This window comes from Diabrotica undecimpunctata, chromosome 4 (assembly GCF_040954645.1).
Source record: "Diabrotica undecimpunctata isolate CICGRU chromosome 4, icDiaUnde3, whole genome shotgun sequence".
In the NCBI taxonomy this organism is placed as follows: Eukaryota; Metazoa; Arthropoda; class Insecta; order Coleoptera; family Chrysomelidae; genus Diabrotica; species Diabrotica undecimpunctata.
Genome location: NC_092806.1, coordinates 33,730,996 through 33,748,454, shown reverse-complemented (window position 1 = coordinate 33,748,454; position 17,459 = coordinate 33,730,996). Strand labels below are relative to the sequence as shown.

The 17,459-nt window shown below is 36.6% G+C and overlaps 1 protein-coding gene across 3 annotated transcripts in view; it reads right to left on the bottom strand.

The window, feature by feature from the left end:
• The window catches only part of LOC140439430 (tyrosine-protein phosphatase 10D-like), a 197,715-nt gene that overhangs the window by 87,881 nt on the left and 92,375 nt on the right, over nt 1–17,459 (bottom strand). For all 3 annotated transcript variants that reach the window (XR_011950621.1, XR_011950622.1, XM_072529331.1), the window contains exon 2: nt 2,149–2,392. Coding sequence is in view for 1 of the 3 variants with exons in the window: in XM_072529331.1 (XP_072385432.1) it covers nt 2,149–2,392 (244 nt within the window). In the remaining 2 variants the exon portion in view is untranslated. The remainder of the gene's footprint in view (nt 1–2,148; nt 2,393–17,459) is intronic.

Genomic DNA, 17,459 nt, shown 5'->3' with positions numbered 1-17,459 from the left:
ATATAGAGAGTGACGGTTATCTCAAATAAAACAACCAACAAACGCAAAGAGACCACATTAGTGGTAATCGAAATATCAGATACTTTTTTATTTAGACTATTTGATAACTATCCTATTTGGTAATACATACAAAAATAATTGATAACCGTCTACTTCATAGCTAGCAGCCAAGAGTATTTCGCACAACTATGGTTTCACACACAGATATACAGAGTCAATGGAACGCCTCCATTTATCCCGAAACGGCTTGCACGAATTTTATATATTTTGGCGTGTAAGGGTCTTGTGATGCGGCCGATATTATGGTGGTACAGTAAAACCTCTGTTAATCGAAATAATTGGGGGGGGGGAGGCCGTTTCTAATAACAAGAATTTCGGTTAAAAATAACATTGTGTTTTACAGTATTCTTGGTCAAAGTATTGGTATTAAAAAATACTATAATGTCTCTTGAATGTCTCTATTACTCCCTGGTCTAACGGCTGAATTAAGCTCGTGACATTCGGTGGCAAAAATCTGACAACTGTCACTATTTTGTATATTTTGGGGGTGAGTTGGCGCATTGTCAACAAGCAACAATTCGTTGACGGGAAGGTTTTTTGATTTAAAAAGGATTTTACACTTGGGACGAATTCATTTTCGAACCATTCTGAAAATAAAGGGGTCGGCATCCATGAGCTTTTTTGGCTTCTATAAAAAACTGGAAGTGCTTTTTCGGAAATATCTTTTAGAGCTCTTGGTTTTTTTGATTTCCCAACACACATAGGCAGCAATCGATGAGGGAAAATAATGGAATTGTTTTGCGATAAATCTATCTGTACACATATTGATCCGCTTAAATTCGGAAGCTCGCATCTTAATTTCTCTTGCACAATGCAAGATTGTATAAATCTCTAGCTGGAATACAGATATGCTCCTAGGCAATATAAATGTTTATATTGCCACTACTACTGTATATTCCTACAATTGACTTTTCTGTATACTAGCTTGGGTTGTGTGCTTCCTCTATCCCATCCATTTCGTGGGCAGATCTTCACTTGGAAAGGCACTTTAGGCGTGTAACATGGTACCATATGATCAGAAGTCATCATCCATATCTCATTTATCTCCTCTATTTTATTGTTGCTTCTTAAAAGACAGAAAAGATTATTTTTCACGTTGAGAACGGCTATGAATAACGGTTCTGATGAGACTTATTAAGTCGAAATACGTATCAACAGATACATAGACGCTTTGTGAAATCGAATCTTTACTGTCTTTTTCATTTTATTCGGATCTACTCTGTATGAGTACAAGAAACAAATTCGTTAAGGATTTCTGCTTAGTTGATAGACATGTCGTGGAATGCAAATTTTAGATTCCCCATGTCTCTATTAACATCTTTATCAACGTCTGTTATACCTTGCATTTATAGAAGGTTCAGATTAAAGCAGAAATCTGAATTTGTTTCGAAACTATCTTACCGATTTTTCTATCAGATGTCGCTATTGCGTCCATAACGAAGTCATTTTATTGTTGCTTCTTAAAAGACAGAAAAGATTATTTTTCACGTTGAGAACGGCTATGAATAACTGTTCTGATGAGACTTATTAAGTCGAAATACGTATCAACAGATACATAGACGCTTTGTACGTGAAATCGAATCTTTGCTGTCTTTTTCATTAAATAGTAAGTGTTTGTGTATTACATGTAGATCCAGATAAAATCTGTTTGCTTCTGTGTGCAGTTATGACATTATTCACAAATTATATTACGTCTCTTTATTACTCGTATAACCTAAATCGTCAAATTAAGCGACTCCTTTTACAATAGAAGACATCAAACAAAACACTAGCAATTTGACATTGTTGTGACATTATAATTCAGATTTCTTAATTCTATTTGGACAATTTGTTCATTCTAAAGATTTTTTGTTTCTTGCTATTAAAAAACAAAATGCTCGAACAGCATGATTTTCAACAGGCAACAGTTTCTTGGGGTCATAAAACCTTCTGAAACTATTTTGCTTTCATCCAGCTTTGAACGGATGCAAAAATATATGAATCTTACAGTATAGATTTAAAATCAAAACAAGGTTGTTGTTCTGTCTTTGGCATTGAAAATGTTTAAAAGAACTCTATAGAAATAATAGTAAAAAACTTGTTACATACCTGTTGTAAAATTGGCAGTCCAGGTGAGCATGTTGTGTGTAGCGTTAGAGTAGTAAAGCCGAAAATCATATTTTGTTCCAGGAAGAGCCTGAGAAAATTTGATCACATCTCTGATATCCTTAGAAGCAATAGTGGTATTTGGAGCAGGATGACCAATAGGAGGGAAGTAATCTAATCTGTATACTACGCCATCTTGACCTAAATTACCAGGAATGTGAATGACCAATTCTGCGCCAAAAGTCACCTGCAAAAAAATATATACCATTAGGAAGATTCTCAATAATGTACTACATTAATATACTAGTTACATTCAATATTGTTTGGAATCTATTTTCTTGTGGCATTTCGGATATAAATTCATAAGTTCCACTCAATATTCCATAAGGTAGAGATCTATAAAGAACTATAAAGAACTGGAGTAATGTTATAAAATCATTCCAATTCATAAAACACTCGCTATACATATAGAAATAGTAGATGTAACAAAAGGTATCTAGAATGCAATACCCGTTAAATTAGTGTACAATGGGCATCTAAAGCATTTAGAAAGAACCAGCCCTTTACTTCCGTTTTAAGATGTAGCAGCCACGGATTAGAACTGAAGAACGGAAATTGATTGTCGATAAAAGGGTCGTTTGACCAAATAGACTTTCCACCCTACGATTGAAAAGATCTTTTGTGTATACTTAAATACTTGAATATACTCGAATCTTCTGTATATTTTCAGTTATTGTTGATTTTACATACAAAAAAAACTGGCTTATAAAACTCAAAAATGTAAGCCAGCATCCTTGCTCTTTTAGTCTTCTATATATTCTTCTTAGAATTTTTTGGTCGAAGAGTTTAAGCAGTTATTGGTTCTTCTGTGTAGATAATCTCATTTCTGACCGATCTACATCCACGATATAGACCCGTCTTATAAAAAGAAAAAAACAAATTATTTGGAAGGTATATAATAAACTAAAAAAACACTACCTTCAATGGAAGCGTTAGTCAATGGTTCAATGAAAAGAAAACTGATAAACGCATTAAAATTTCTAAATACAAAGACAAATACAGATAGATACAAATCAGTGCGGACAAAAACCAATTAAGTTGGATGACGCCCAAAACAATATCTATCCTCCGTAGAACTGTACATTCGTTTTTCTTTAAAAATAGGAGTCCAACTCTGAAATCTGTATTAAGTGAAATACGCGAAAGCAACAATTTTCTTAAAATCAGCCGTAAATCACTACATAACATGATCATAACTTTCCATACATACAACGCTTCCATTTTAACAGATAAGGAGGAAATAATATCATGACAAAGTAATTATCTACAATCAATTTGGGAATATCGTGTGGAAAAACAAAGATTTACTACATTGACGAAACTTGAGTTAATGCTGGACATACAGTTGGCAAAATTTTCGTAATATCAAACAGTACAAATGCTTGGCAAACCTTTGTTAAAGGTTTATCGACAGGATTGACAGGTACTAACCATCGCTATATTTGTTATTTGACCATTAATTATCTAAACAAATTATTTAAATTATCTAAACCAATTATTAATTTCTCATTTAAATTAACAAATTCAATTTTCGATGTAGACAATACTTTCAAGTTGCCTTCATGAAATGTCAGTGAAAAATTTAATTTTCTAAAACGCATCGTGGATTCATCTTTTGTGATTCATCTTTTACAGTGAGCCAGCCGTTCTTACAGCTGACTCACTGTAAAAGACCGCATATTATGTATATAAATGTACGGTAAGAGCTATTAAAACCGATAATGTAAACCGATATTATTGATTATCTTATTAGCAAACGACGTATTTTATTTACACCTCATACAATTAGTAGATTATGTTACATTTATGCACCATCTTCCCCTATTTCTTGTCAATAATATTTCTCCCCTATAAACAATTTAACTATAGCGCTTTGAACATCTAAAATCAATGTACAAATAACACCTTTACAAGTTATGCATATAAATGGAGAGAAACTTTTTGGAATTATTGAACCAGTTGATGTAAAAACAATAATTTAAATAGTTGATTTTTCGTTTTCATAAATATTGGTTTGATAACCAATGACAGAACAATTAACAATATTAATTAACAAAATTATATAACACAATAAAATACCGGAAGAATGGAGAACGAGCGAACTAATTTTACTATTCAAAAAAGGAGATAAAAAACAGCCAGCAAACTATAGATGAATAAACTTGTTAAATACTACGCTAAAACTTACAAATAAGTGCTAATGCAAAACATAATGTTAATAATGCTAATGCTAGTGCACAACAAGTGCTAATAGATCAGAGGATACGTTTAGCAGATAAACAACAGGGTTTTCGTAGTGGAAGATCGTGTACAGATGCAATATTCGTTATAAAGCAAATTACTGAGAATTTGACCTAAAGAAAACGTTTGACAGATTAATACTACAAGATGTAATCCATCTTCTGTATAAAAGAAAGTTTCCCTAAATATTATAAAAACTATCGAAAACATTTACCAAAACAACAAAATGGAAGTCAGAATAGATTGACAACTTACAGAACCTATAGAAATAGGCAGCGGAATAAGACAAGCGGATTCATTGAGCCCCGTGCTCTTCAATTTGATCATGGATGAAATCAGTTAACAAAGGAAGAGGATGCAGAATGGGAAACAAAGAAATAAAAATACTCTGTTACGCAAACGACGCAATATTGATAGCCCAAGATGAAGATGGTCTGAAAAGACTGGTCCACAGATTTAACATAAGAGCAAAAGAGTTTAATATGACAATCTTATCTCAGAAAACTAAAACAATAGTAGTCAGCAAAGAACCATCCAGATGTAAAATAGAAATTGATGGCATCAGTATTTAACAAGTAATGGAAATAAAATACCTGGGAATTACACTGTCTAGCTATGGAGACATGGACAAAGAAAGAGATCAAGTACAAAAAGCAAATAGATTGGCAGGATGCCTTAATAACACTATATGGCGGAAGACACACATTAACACTGAGATGAAGTCAAGAATTTATAACGCCAGTGTAAGACCAATAATGACATATGCCTCAGAAACAAGACCCGACACAGTAACAATGCAAAGGCTACTGAAAACGGCAGAGATGAGAGTACTGAGAAGAATAACAGGAAACACGCTGAGAGATCGAAAGAGAAGTGAAGACATTAGAAGAAAATGTAACGTATAGTGTATAAATGAATGGACACAAAATAGAAAAAAATGGAATAACCACATAAGCAGAACGGAGGAGACCCGTGTCGTCAAAATAGCATAGAGATAAATCACCAATCGGTAGAAGAAGTATCGGACGACCGCGCAAAAGATGGAGTGACAACCTTCCATAGAGGTATTAATCCGCCAAGGAACAAGCAGAATTGCTTATAAAGAGGAAGAAGGACAAATATTGGTTTGAATCTTAAGGGACAGACTGTGCCTTTTGTCTACAAAAATATTCGTCTTAAATTGAGAACGCGTTCTCTTCTAAGTGCCTTATAATATAAGTGCGTTGTTTTATAAACATTGACGCCAGCTTGTCGGTCCCAAAAATTGTATCTAGCCAAAAAATGAATCCCAGTTGGTCTCAAGTCGCTAAGCAAAGTTTGTGCGACGCTCTCTCAAAAATATATCTGTAAAGTTAGCATATCCATTTTATAAGGCCAAATTCAGACTAACACTATAATTTATTGCTCATTTATTACGAAAAGAAAAAAATTATTACTGTAGCCGTTTCCGAGAAACAGTGGGTATGCTAACTTTGCGGTAATACTAGCATAGCTATAGTTTTTGAGGATCGATAAATATGTCTCCAAGATGGGCTCTGTAGCCTTATTTGTTACCGGAATATAGCTATGGCTATGCTAGCTTTATCATGAAGTTGGCATAGCCATTGTTTCTCGGAAACGGTTGCAGCGATATATTGTTTCTTGGTGTAAAACTTCGGTAATAAATTAGAAATAAATTAATTGCAGTTCGCTTTTTGGACGATATTTCGGATTTTCCGGGGGTGTGTTTGGAGCTTGGGAGGTGATGGTGTAGTTTTTGGGGATTGGTAAACATACCTTCTTCTTCTAAACGTGCCTATCTTCTAGAGATGTTGACGACCACATTGACCCGTCTTATTCTATTCACAGCAGCTCGAAATAGATCAGTTGACGTTAGACCGGTCCACTTCCATGATATACGGCTACGTCCAGGGTCTCTCTCCCCTCAATGTTGCCTTGTAGAATCAACTATAGAAGTCGGTATTTATTATTACGCACGATGTGGCCGAAGTAAGCCAAATCCCATCTTCTGATTCGTCCAAGGTCTCTCTAAAGATGTTTTCAGAGTATATGTTAAATAATGCCGGTGACAATATGCAACCCTTTCTACTCCTTTTTCGACTGTGAAGATCTCGGACAGTTCATTTTCTAATCGCACTGTTGCTTTTTGATGGAGATAATAAGTTTGAGATCAGTCTTATATCCTTACCATCGAGTCCTGATGTTTTTATGATATCGATTAGTTTCCCATGTAGGACTTTATCAAATGCCTTCTCGAAATCAATGAAACATACATAAACATCGCAGTTGACATCCCTGGCTCTCTGTATTGGAACTTGCAAACTAAAAAGTGCTTCCCCCTTGTTCCGAAATCTGTTCTGAATCCAAATTGAACTTCATTCAGGTGTTTTTCTAATTTGGTGTATATGCGCGAGTGAATGATAGTAAAGAGTACTTTAATTACATGGCTCCTCAAACAAATTAATCTATGTTCTTCACATTTTTTAGCGTTGGCTTTTTTAGGAAGTGGAATGAATATTGATAGTAGCCAGTCTTTTGGTAAGTAAGCAGTCTCGTAGATGTTGTTGAATGGCTTTAGTCTTTAATCCGCTTAATAGCCATAGTTACTTCTTCGTTTGTTATTTCTGGGCCGTAGGGAGTGTTTATGTCAGTCGGACTTCATGCTGCATCTTCGAATAATTCTTGCAAATATTCTTTATATCTTCGTAATTTATCTTCAATGGTAGTCAAAACCTGGCCTTTAATGTCTACAACTATGCCTGTATTGCGTGGTTTTCTGGTGTTCTGTATCTCTTTAATTTTTTTGTGTATATGGAAAGGTAATATTTGCATTGTAATGTTTCAATTTCCGTACATTTTTCCGTTAGCCATGCTTCTTTTGCTCCTTTTATCTCCTTTAGTATAGTCTTGTGCAACTTTTTGTATTCGTTGTCATATCTACCTTTTAATTTTTTTCGCTCTTCCATCATCTGCAATATTTTATCTGTCATTTATTCTTGCTTCTTTTCTCTTTTTGCGTTTAGATATTCATGCGAAATTGTGGTAATAGATGTCTTCATTTCGTTCCACTGTTCTTCTATGCCTCTAGTAGTGTCTTTAACTATTTTCGCAAAATTCTTATTAATCTCTGTTTTTACATTTTTTCTGGATGTCATTTTCTTTTAGTAGTCTTATATGTATCTTGTGCCTCATTTTCTTATGAATTATTTTGAGTCATATGTTGATATTTGCAACCAATAGACTATGATCTGAGAAGACATCTGCGCCTGGATATGTTTTTGTTGAGGTGATAGAATTTTATAAACCTTTTGTTTATGTTCATAAAATCAATTTGGTTTCTTATGATTTTCCCTGAGGTATTACCGGGTGCTTTCCATGTATAAAGCCTTCTTGGGTGTAATTTAAAAAATGTATTCATTACAACCTTATCCGTCTCGTGTCAGAATTGGATCAGTCTTTCTTCTCTTTCATTTCTTATGCCAAGACCATATGACCCCACGACATTGTCGACTGTACCTTGTCCTATTTTGGCATTGAAATCGCCCATGATAATAACATACCAATTAACAGCAATTAATTAGCAATAACATATGCCACCAAGTTTTTGTTAATTTTGAATAATCAACTTTCGATTTAATAAAATTTTTTATTTAACTTTATCAATATTCAATGCTATCGAGTGGGGAGATTATATGGAAAGAACAAATAGAACATGAAATCAGAAAATTTGAACTGTAGAATAATACCGAAAGCATAATCAACCTTATACAATTTATTTCTGGGTTTTTTACCGTAGTTAAACAGCTTCAACTTTTAATGAAATGTAATTACTTCATCATAATAAATACATACAAGCAATCTAAAATCGTGAATATACTAAAATATTGTAACGCGTCACCGGAGGCACAGAATTCATTATGGCATTAGTAAAATCATAAGGATTTGCTCTAATAATCTCAAATCTAATTTATAATTTTAACCGAGGCGAGAATATCTTGTTTATACGAAAACATTGCTAACAACTGTACATTGCGTTTATTACCGTGAGGCATGTTAGTTATGTTTAATTGAAACTTAAATCTGTATAATTTAATTCTCACGTTTGTCATCGTGATTTAGTTTGTGACCCAGCATAAAAATGGCTTCATACTACATGCAAATCAGTTAACGAGATTGAGTGGAAGGTGTTTGGTATGTGACGTCAATAACATTGCACGACATCAAGCGTGAGAATTAAGTAGAAAATAACTTTGCTTTTGTCGAGTACATTCATAAAATATTTTATATGCTTAAATTACAAAAGCTATTATGGTTTTATAGTCCGGTTCAAACGTGGACATACAGGATCTCCTTGTGTATGCAAATAGAAAGTCCAATAACCCATCTCAACAGAAAAGTGACTAAACTCATTGACAAAATTAAAGAATCATTTTTACTTTTACTATTTTATAACCTTTACTGTTCTAGGTCGTAAAATACAGTGTCTAAGAAAAGTATATTTCATGAATTTGCGCCTATTTTGGATTAGGGATCAAGACTTAAACGGTCCGCTGTGCTGAGAAAGTTAATGGTAAATTTTCCCAATATTTGAAGCACTGTCGAAGACACGCAAAAATACGGTTTTAACTGATAATGTATTATACATTCATTTAGAGAAATATACAATTATTAGTGCAAAAAACAAGGAAATTACAAATTCTATTGTTTCTTAATAGTAGTGGTAAGTATTTACTAATAAAATAATAACAATAAGATTCAAAAATGTTCTTATAAGAAAATAACATATAATGTGAGCTTGTTGAACAGACACTTGTTTTTAATAATTTGTTAAGATATTAATTAGTCCAATTACTTCTTCTTCTTCTTTGGAGCAGCAGCTTTTCTAGCTTTTGGTGAACTTGCAGCAGCCTTGGTGGTCTTTGGTTTAGGTGCCTTGGGTTTTTTCGTAGGACTGCCTTTATTTGATTTCTTCGCTTTCGTTGGTGTCTTTACTTCGGTCTCTAGGGAAGTCGGAACTGAGGATGAAGATGACGCAGTTTTCGGTGTTGACTTCTTTGACGCGGCTTTTTTTAACCTTTGTCACTTTCTTTACAGATTTTGCCTTTTCGCCGGTAGCAGAACGTTTGGCAGCGGCGGCAGTTTTTTTCGGTTTAGTTGTTTCTCCAGTTTTCTTTTTTCTCCAGAACTAGGCTTTGCAGATCTAGAGGACGACGATGAGGTAGGCGCTAATTAGAAAAGTCCTGACGCTCCTTTTTCTCTTGTTCCAGCAGCAACTGCAGCTTTTAAATAGTTTTTGATGAACGGTGCCACTTTTTCCGCATCTACTTTGTAATTTGCAGCAATATATTTCCTGATAGCGTGAAGAGAAGAACCACCTCTTATTTATCTTGAGCCGTTTTATGGCATTGTTTACCATTTCAGACGTTGGAGGGTGAGAAGGTTTTGCCTTTTTTTTTCTTTTTGGATGGCGAAGATGTTTGTGGCATTCCAAATGCCGACGTAGCCGCCGCGGCTGATGATTGGTTTTCTGTATATGCCATTTAGTTGAAGAATTAATATGCGGTATGTAACGATTCACTGACTGAAGAGCGAAAACCGTTCCGAACATCTAATCCTTTAGTAAACTTGTGGCTTCACAGAAAGCCACCAAGGAACTTTCTCATTTGGCTCGGTTGCATAAAGGTCGAACTCAGGATCTACCACTTCTAATAGGCCAGTGCCGGGTACTTCCAGAGAACATATGACAAGGTTTCGTCCTCCTCATCACAAAGACGGCACCGTGGGCCATCCGCCAATCCAAGCAGATGAAGGTTCCGCCTGAGTCTAGAGTGGCCAGTAAGCAAACTGACCATCAGAGAGGATCTTCTATGGTCTAGAAGGAGAAGTTGACTTTTGGATGGCCCCACTATGTAGCTCCTAGCCTGTCTTGTACCACTACAACTGGCCCAGGAGTCCTGGAACCGTTCATTCCCTTCCGCGCCTGTGTGTCCCGGTCACCTTACCAAGTTTACCATATTGGTCAGCGCAACATCAGCAAGTGCTCTCTTGCACTCAAGAACCAGCTTAGAGCTGACTTTGGTCGCTTTCAAAGCCCTTAGCGCTACTTGACTACCAGAGCAGATATAGATGGTCCTGCCTGAGCAAACCCTGTCTATTATCTCCTGAGTAAATACCAGGATCGCAAATATCGCGGCCTGAAAGACGGCACGTGAACCAGGTGGGCTTGCTTCGACGGATCAGTGCAGGCACTCGTTCCATCCACTCATCCCGGTCAGGAAATTGAACCAAGAAGGAGGATGAGAAATCAAATTGAGAGGCTATGCTGTTCTGTACCAGAGAGAGCACAGGATAACACTCGAGGGCCTGCATCCAAATGTCGCAATGGTCTCTGCGCCCATTCATACCCAACCAGTATCCAGAGGAGGTTAGGACAATAAGATGTAGAGGAGGTAAATTTAACACAACCTTAAGAGCCGATGTGGGAGTGATCCTCATGGCTCCTAAAATGCCAGCGCATGCCAACTGCTGGAGGTGAGCCAACTGGGCCTTAGCTGAAGCCAGTCTAGTCCGGTGCCACCACAAAATGACCGCATACGTCAGTATGGGCTTTATCATGGATTGGTACATCCAATATAGAATTTTCGGCTGCTGACCCCATTTGGCTCCGAAAGCTCTTTTGCACACCCAGAAAGTAGCAGGGGCCTTTTTCATCTTGGGGTCGAGATGTTCTTTCCAAGACAGTTTAGAATCCAGGATGACTACTAGATACTTCACTGACTCGGAAGACGATAAAGCTTTACCATAGAAGGTAAGCTCCTTGGTAGGTCTGATGGTCCTTCTCCGAGTGAACGGAACCACAGCAGTCTTCTCAGGACCAACCCCGAGTGACTGTTCCCGGCAACATTCCTCAACTAGCCATACTGATTAGATCAATTAGATCATTAGATCAATTAGATCATTAGATTAATTAGATTATTAGATCAATTAGATTCATATTCATAATTACTGTCGTCAGTATCTTCATTTGGATTGTAAATGATCACTAGGTTAATTGTTTAGATACAATTTTTAGGCATCCAACATGCTTCTACTAAATTTTCACATTTCCGCATACCTTTTTTCTCAAACTGTACGAGTATGGTAGAAGCATGTTCTCGCATGGTATTCTGTCGCATTATAACGATTTTTGATACTTGCATGCAGTTTATTGTCTCTTGTTTATAAATGTAATACGATTTACTGGCATGTCAATAAATCATAGAAACTAATTAATAATCAATAGTGATCTATTTCAATTTTATTGAGGCTATATCCTTCGCGACGTCAATAAACTAGTATCGATGTATACTATGCAATTAAAGTAGGTATCTCATTTTTTATTGGTAATGCTAATATAGATCGTAAAATCCAAAAAAGTAATATTACGAAATATCCTCCTTGGAACATACGGTTTGTTACGTCCAAAAAATAAAACTTTAACCATTAATTTCCAAATGGGAGTATTCTCTTAGGGAAATTGCTTCTTCCTTTCAGAGGTTCAAAAAGAAATCCATCAACCAATAAATATTCTTTATGGGCGCCAGGTATTCATTTATTAACCTGTGCTTACCTCCGGGTACATAACTAAGTACTCGATCTTAAGACACAAAAAAAAGAAAGGATATTTATAGTTAATGGATCGCCCTTGAACAAAATACATCCTGGGGTAAACTAAATGTTATTATAATACCGGAATAATCTGTTCCAAATAATAAAAATATCCAATTTGAATTTGACGACAAATAAAGCATGTTATATTAATTGTAACAGGTTTTCTACATAATCTTGACTACATATCTTGAACAATATTGATTATATCAATATTAATTCTTGTAGTAAGAATGAATGTACTAAGATAAAGGGACAGTGTCTCAACTCACCTCACGATTTAAAAAACTGATAATAATATAGTAATACCAAAAGTTGCCTTTAAATGCAAAATCTACGAAGGACACAATTTGTGCTGACTCTACAGGGTCGCGCAAGAGGTTTGCTGAGTGTTAACTCACGTTTTGTTTATTTGACATTGAATTAAATCAAGTGATGTTTTGGTTATTACGATGTTATTCCCCAGCTTATATTTTTATAATTAAATGTAATGCAATATAAACTAAAAAATCCGTAGGGGGTACTCCATATTAGCTCATTATGTAAAAAATTCAAAAATTAATATTCACATTTTAAAAGAAAATACGGTGATTTTGGAATTTTCTATTTTCTAATTATGTAGATTAGTCAGTCCGTTTTCCAAGTTCATTCTTAATTCGTGTATTAAGAGTTAATAAGCCAGTTTATTATATTTAAAAAATAATAATATTCATCTTTTAAAAGAAAATAAGGCGGTTTTGGAATTTTATAATAAATTATGTCATAACATTTTCCAGGTACAATCTTAATTCTTGTATTAAGAGTGAATAAACTAGCTCATTTCATTATGTTTAAAAAATTCCCAATAAATTAATATTCATCTTTTAAAAGAAAATACGGTGCTTTTGGAATTTCATAATAAATTATATGGCCTAGTTACTGCATTTTCCAAGCTCAATTTTAATACTTGTATTAAGGCTAGCCCTCCACTTGCGATTTGTAGTCGCGCGATTGTTTAGTCGCAAAGATTGAATACATTGTTTCAAATGGAAGTCAATCCATTTGCGACTAAATAATCACAGCGATTAAGAAAACGGAACCTGTCGTATGTATACCGCGATAGTCACACTACCATAGTTAATCATACGGACAAACATATACATGTATACACTAAGGCTAGCCCTCCAATTGCGATTTGTAGTCGCGCGATTTCGCGAGATTGTATAGTCGCCAAAATTGAACACATTGTTTCAAATATAAATCAATCCATGTGCTGCGACTAAATGATCACAGCGATTAAGAAAATGCAACCTTTCTTATTTTTACCGCGACGCGATAGTCGCCTACCACAATGAATCATACGGAGAAGCATAGACATGCATCCACTTACGATTATTTAGTCGCGATTCTACCAGCTAAGCCTGGTGTGTCTTTAAGAATATTTAATTTTCAATTTTTGAAGTTATACTTCTATACGCGCGCTCCACGTTGGAAATTTGTATGGGAGTGAATCTGTGAAATCATTACATATGTAAGATAATGAGTAAGAGAGAGACAGGAGATATATTTTCTCTTCCTTCCTCTCTCGAATATAAAAATGTTCCTTTTGTATATATAATTTAATATTATATATATTTTATAAAGATATATATACATATAATAAAATATTTATTAATATTATTATTTATGTGATATGTTTTGTATTATTTATTAAATGTTCATAATTATATTATTTTTTTGTATTTCAAAATAATAATCTCAATAAATCACTGTATGATCCAGAACTGTCAATTTTGAAATACATTTGTGTCATGTCCTCGGTAGTATAGTAGTCAGTATCACCGCCTGTCACGCGGGAGACCGGGGTTCGATTCCCAGTCGGGGAGGACTTTTTTATTATTATTATTACATTATTGTCATTTTTAAATACTTATGGATATTGCATTTTAATTTGTATTGTATTATTGTTGTGAATTTATTAAAAGGTTCAATATTTATAACACTTACGGATTTAATTTATTTCTTTATTTATATTAACTTATCTGACAATAATTTATTATATTCGTACGTAACAAATTCGCGAGCGCGGGGTGTTGAGAATTAACTGGCCCTCCATATAAAAATGTTGTATTTATATACGAAATCCTGATATACTAGAACAGCATCGAAAGATCGCATTGTCTTGCATCGAAAAATCGAGAAGCATCTAGTTTTGGAGGATTCACCATAATTTGAACCTAGATCATTCGCCAAATTTCTACAACAAAACAGAATTATTAGTCATCATATATTTAGGCCAGTATATATTTATCGTAACATTGCCCCCCTCTTAAAAGATGGTTCCTCCTGGAACCTTGTCGGGACTGGAACCGGAACTGTATGCTGGTATCGGCAACTGGACCCTCTTTTACAACTTCCAGTTGTATAAAAATGACAAGGGACGGTTTTCTCTCCGCACAAGGTACTTAGCGGATTGCAACAGACTAACACCTGGACTTCGGTGTCTTTGAAGATATCCTCCACCATATTTCGGATAACCCTCCAATCTAATTGGCGGCACTCCAACTTTGGCATGGCTAACTTTTGCACGTCGGACTCTAGTACGTGCTCTCTCAATTGAAGTAAGGCTTCCCATACATCTCGGTAGGTAGGTTGGTCACGGGCAGTGTCTTTTGTTACCAGGTAGAAAAGGTAACGTGATGCATCTTGGAGTTTCAAGGTTTTACCGGGAGCTGGCACCTGGCATTGCAGTTCTGCAACTCGACCAAACTTCCTTCGAAAGACGGATGCCAACCCTGGTGCGTCTTTGATACTGGCCGGGATGGTAAGGGCCAGCGAGTAGTCATCGGGGAGCGCGAGTAGATCTTGCTTTTCTTCAGTGGTAACACCATGTCTTGCTTTACCGGTACCTCCATAGGCACCCATGAATTCCTCAAACGTGAGGTTAAACACATCTTGGACTTGGTTTACTTCCACTTCTTCATCTACGTCGTGGTCACCTTCGAAAGATGCCAACCGGTTATGGTGTACTATCATCGGCTTTCCCCTCGGAATCTTGCTTATTCGGTAGATGACATCGTTGATCTTCTCCATGATGAGGTATGGACCTTCCCAAAACTGCTGCAATTTGGGAGAACAACCTTTTCGCTTCTTGGGATTATACAGCCATACTTTGTCGTTCTTCTTAAAGCAACCCTTTTCGGCTTGTGTATCGTACCGTTTCTTCATTCGGTCGCTAGCGATCTGAAGGTGGGAACGGACCAACTCATGTACATCGTCCATTCTTCTTCGTAATTCGATCACATAATCTTCTCCTGCTACATCTTCTCCAGGTCGACACCCAAATTCTAGATCACAAGGTAGTCGCATTTCGCGTCCGAATAGGACTCTGGCTGGTGTCTGGCCCGTTGATTCGTTAACAGCAGATCTGTAGGCCATTGTGAAGAACGGGAGGTATTGGTCCCAGTCTCGCTGATGATCGGACACCATCTTTGTCAAATACTTGCCAACTGTCCTATTCATTCGTTCTACCATACCATCCGATTGCGGATGATACGCGGTAGTTCTTGTTTTCTTCATGCCTAGTCTATCACATATTCCTTGGAATAGATCACTTTCAAAGTTCCTGCCTTGGTCACTATGGATCTCCAAAGGCACTCCAAATCGGCTGATATATTCTTGGATCAACTTATCTGCAACGGTGGCGGCCTTCTGGTCTGGAAGTGCATAAATCTCGACCCACTTAGTGAAGTAATCCATTACTACCAACATGTACTTGCCCCCATTTTCACTTTCTGGAAATGGCCCTGCAATGTCCAAAGCTATTCTTTCAAACGGGCTTCCAACATTATATTGTCTCATAGGAGCTCTCCTTTTCCGGTGAGGCCCGTTACTCGTGGCACAAATAGTACATTTCTTACACCAGTCTTTTACATCGTCGGAACTGTTCATCCAATAAAACCGTTCCCGAATTCGCTGAAGGGTTTTCCTTACACCAAAATGCCCTCCCGATGGACTGTCGTGTAACTGACGAAGTACTTCGGCTATTCTGCTCTTTGGGATCACCAACTGTCTTCTCTTCTCTGAACCGTCATCATTTTCCAGGACTCGTTTAAGCAAGCCATCTTCGATGATAAATGAGTCCCACTGGACCCAATACGTCTTAACTACTGAGCATAGGTTTGATATTTCCTGCCAAGGTGGTCGACGGTTTTCCTCTTTCCATTTTCGGATTTTCTGTATAACTGGATCTCTCTCTTGTTCTTCCCTGATCTTAGTAGGCGTCCAGTCGTCGTTGACAATCGTCGTTCTTAGCACTGCTGCTTCCTTGGATTCCGTTTTGTTGCAGTGGGAACACTCTGCTGAGCATGGCCTTCTGGAAAGAGAATCAGCGTTTCTGTGGCTAACTCCGGCCCGGTGCTCAATCTTAAAATCGTATTCTTGGAGTCGTTCGATCCACCTGGCTATCTGACCCTCTGGATTCTTAAACTGCATCAACCACTTAAGGGCGGCATGGTCGGTTCGGATTAGAAACTTTCTTCCATAGAGGTATTGATAGAAGTGCTCTACTGATTTCACTACTGCCAGAAGTTCTCTTCTCGTGACGCAATAATTCCGCTCAGGTTTTGAAAGAACTTTACTAAAATATCCGAGGACTCGTTCCTGTCCTCCTTGAATCTGAGACAGCACTCCTCCAATTCCCACATTACTTGCATCTGTATCTAAGATGAACTCTCCTTCTGGCAGTGGATACCCTAAAATTGGTGCTGTTATTAAATGCTTTTTCAAGGTCTCAAAGGCATTTTGGCAGTCTGTATCCCAGCGGTAATCTCTTGCTTCCTCCGTAAGTCGCGTTAATGGCTTAGCGATATCTGCAAACTTCTTAATAAACCTCCGGTAGTAAGTACATAGTCCAAGAAAACTTCTCACTTGATGTTTGTCAGTTGGTTTTGGCCATTCCTTAATGGAATCGATTTTTCCCTTATCCACGGCCACTCCTTCTTTACTGACTATATGACCCAGATAATTGACTTTACCTTGAAATAGCTGGCACTTCTTGGGGTTTAACATCAATTGGGCAGCTTTAAGTCGATTAAAAACGTTTTCTAGATTCTTCAGATGTTCTTCGAATGTCTCCCCCAAGACGATTATGTCATCCAAATAAACCAGGCATGTTTTCCAAGATAACCCTCTCAACACATTTTCCATAAGCCTCTCAAATGTCGCAGGAGCATTACAGAGTCCAAATGGCATAACGTTGAATTGCCACAATCCAGATCCTGTGGTGAAGGCTGTCTTTTCTTTATCTACTGGGTCCATTTCTACCTGCCAGTATCCAGACTTCAAATCCAAAGTAGAAAACAATTTACTTCCAGCCAATGTGTCCA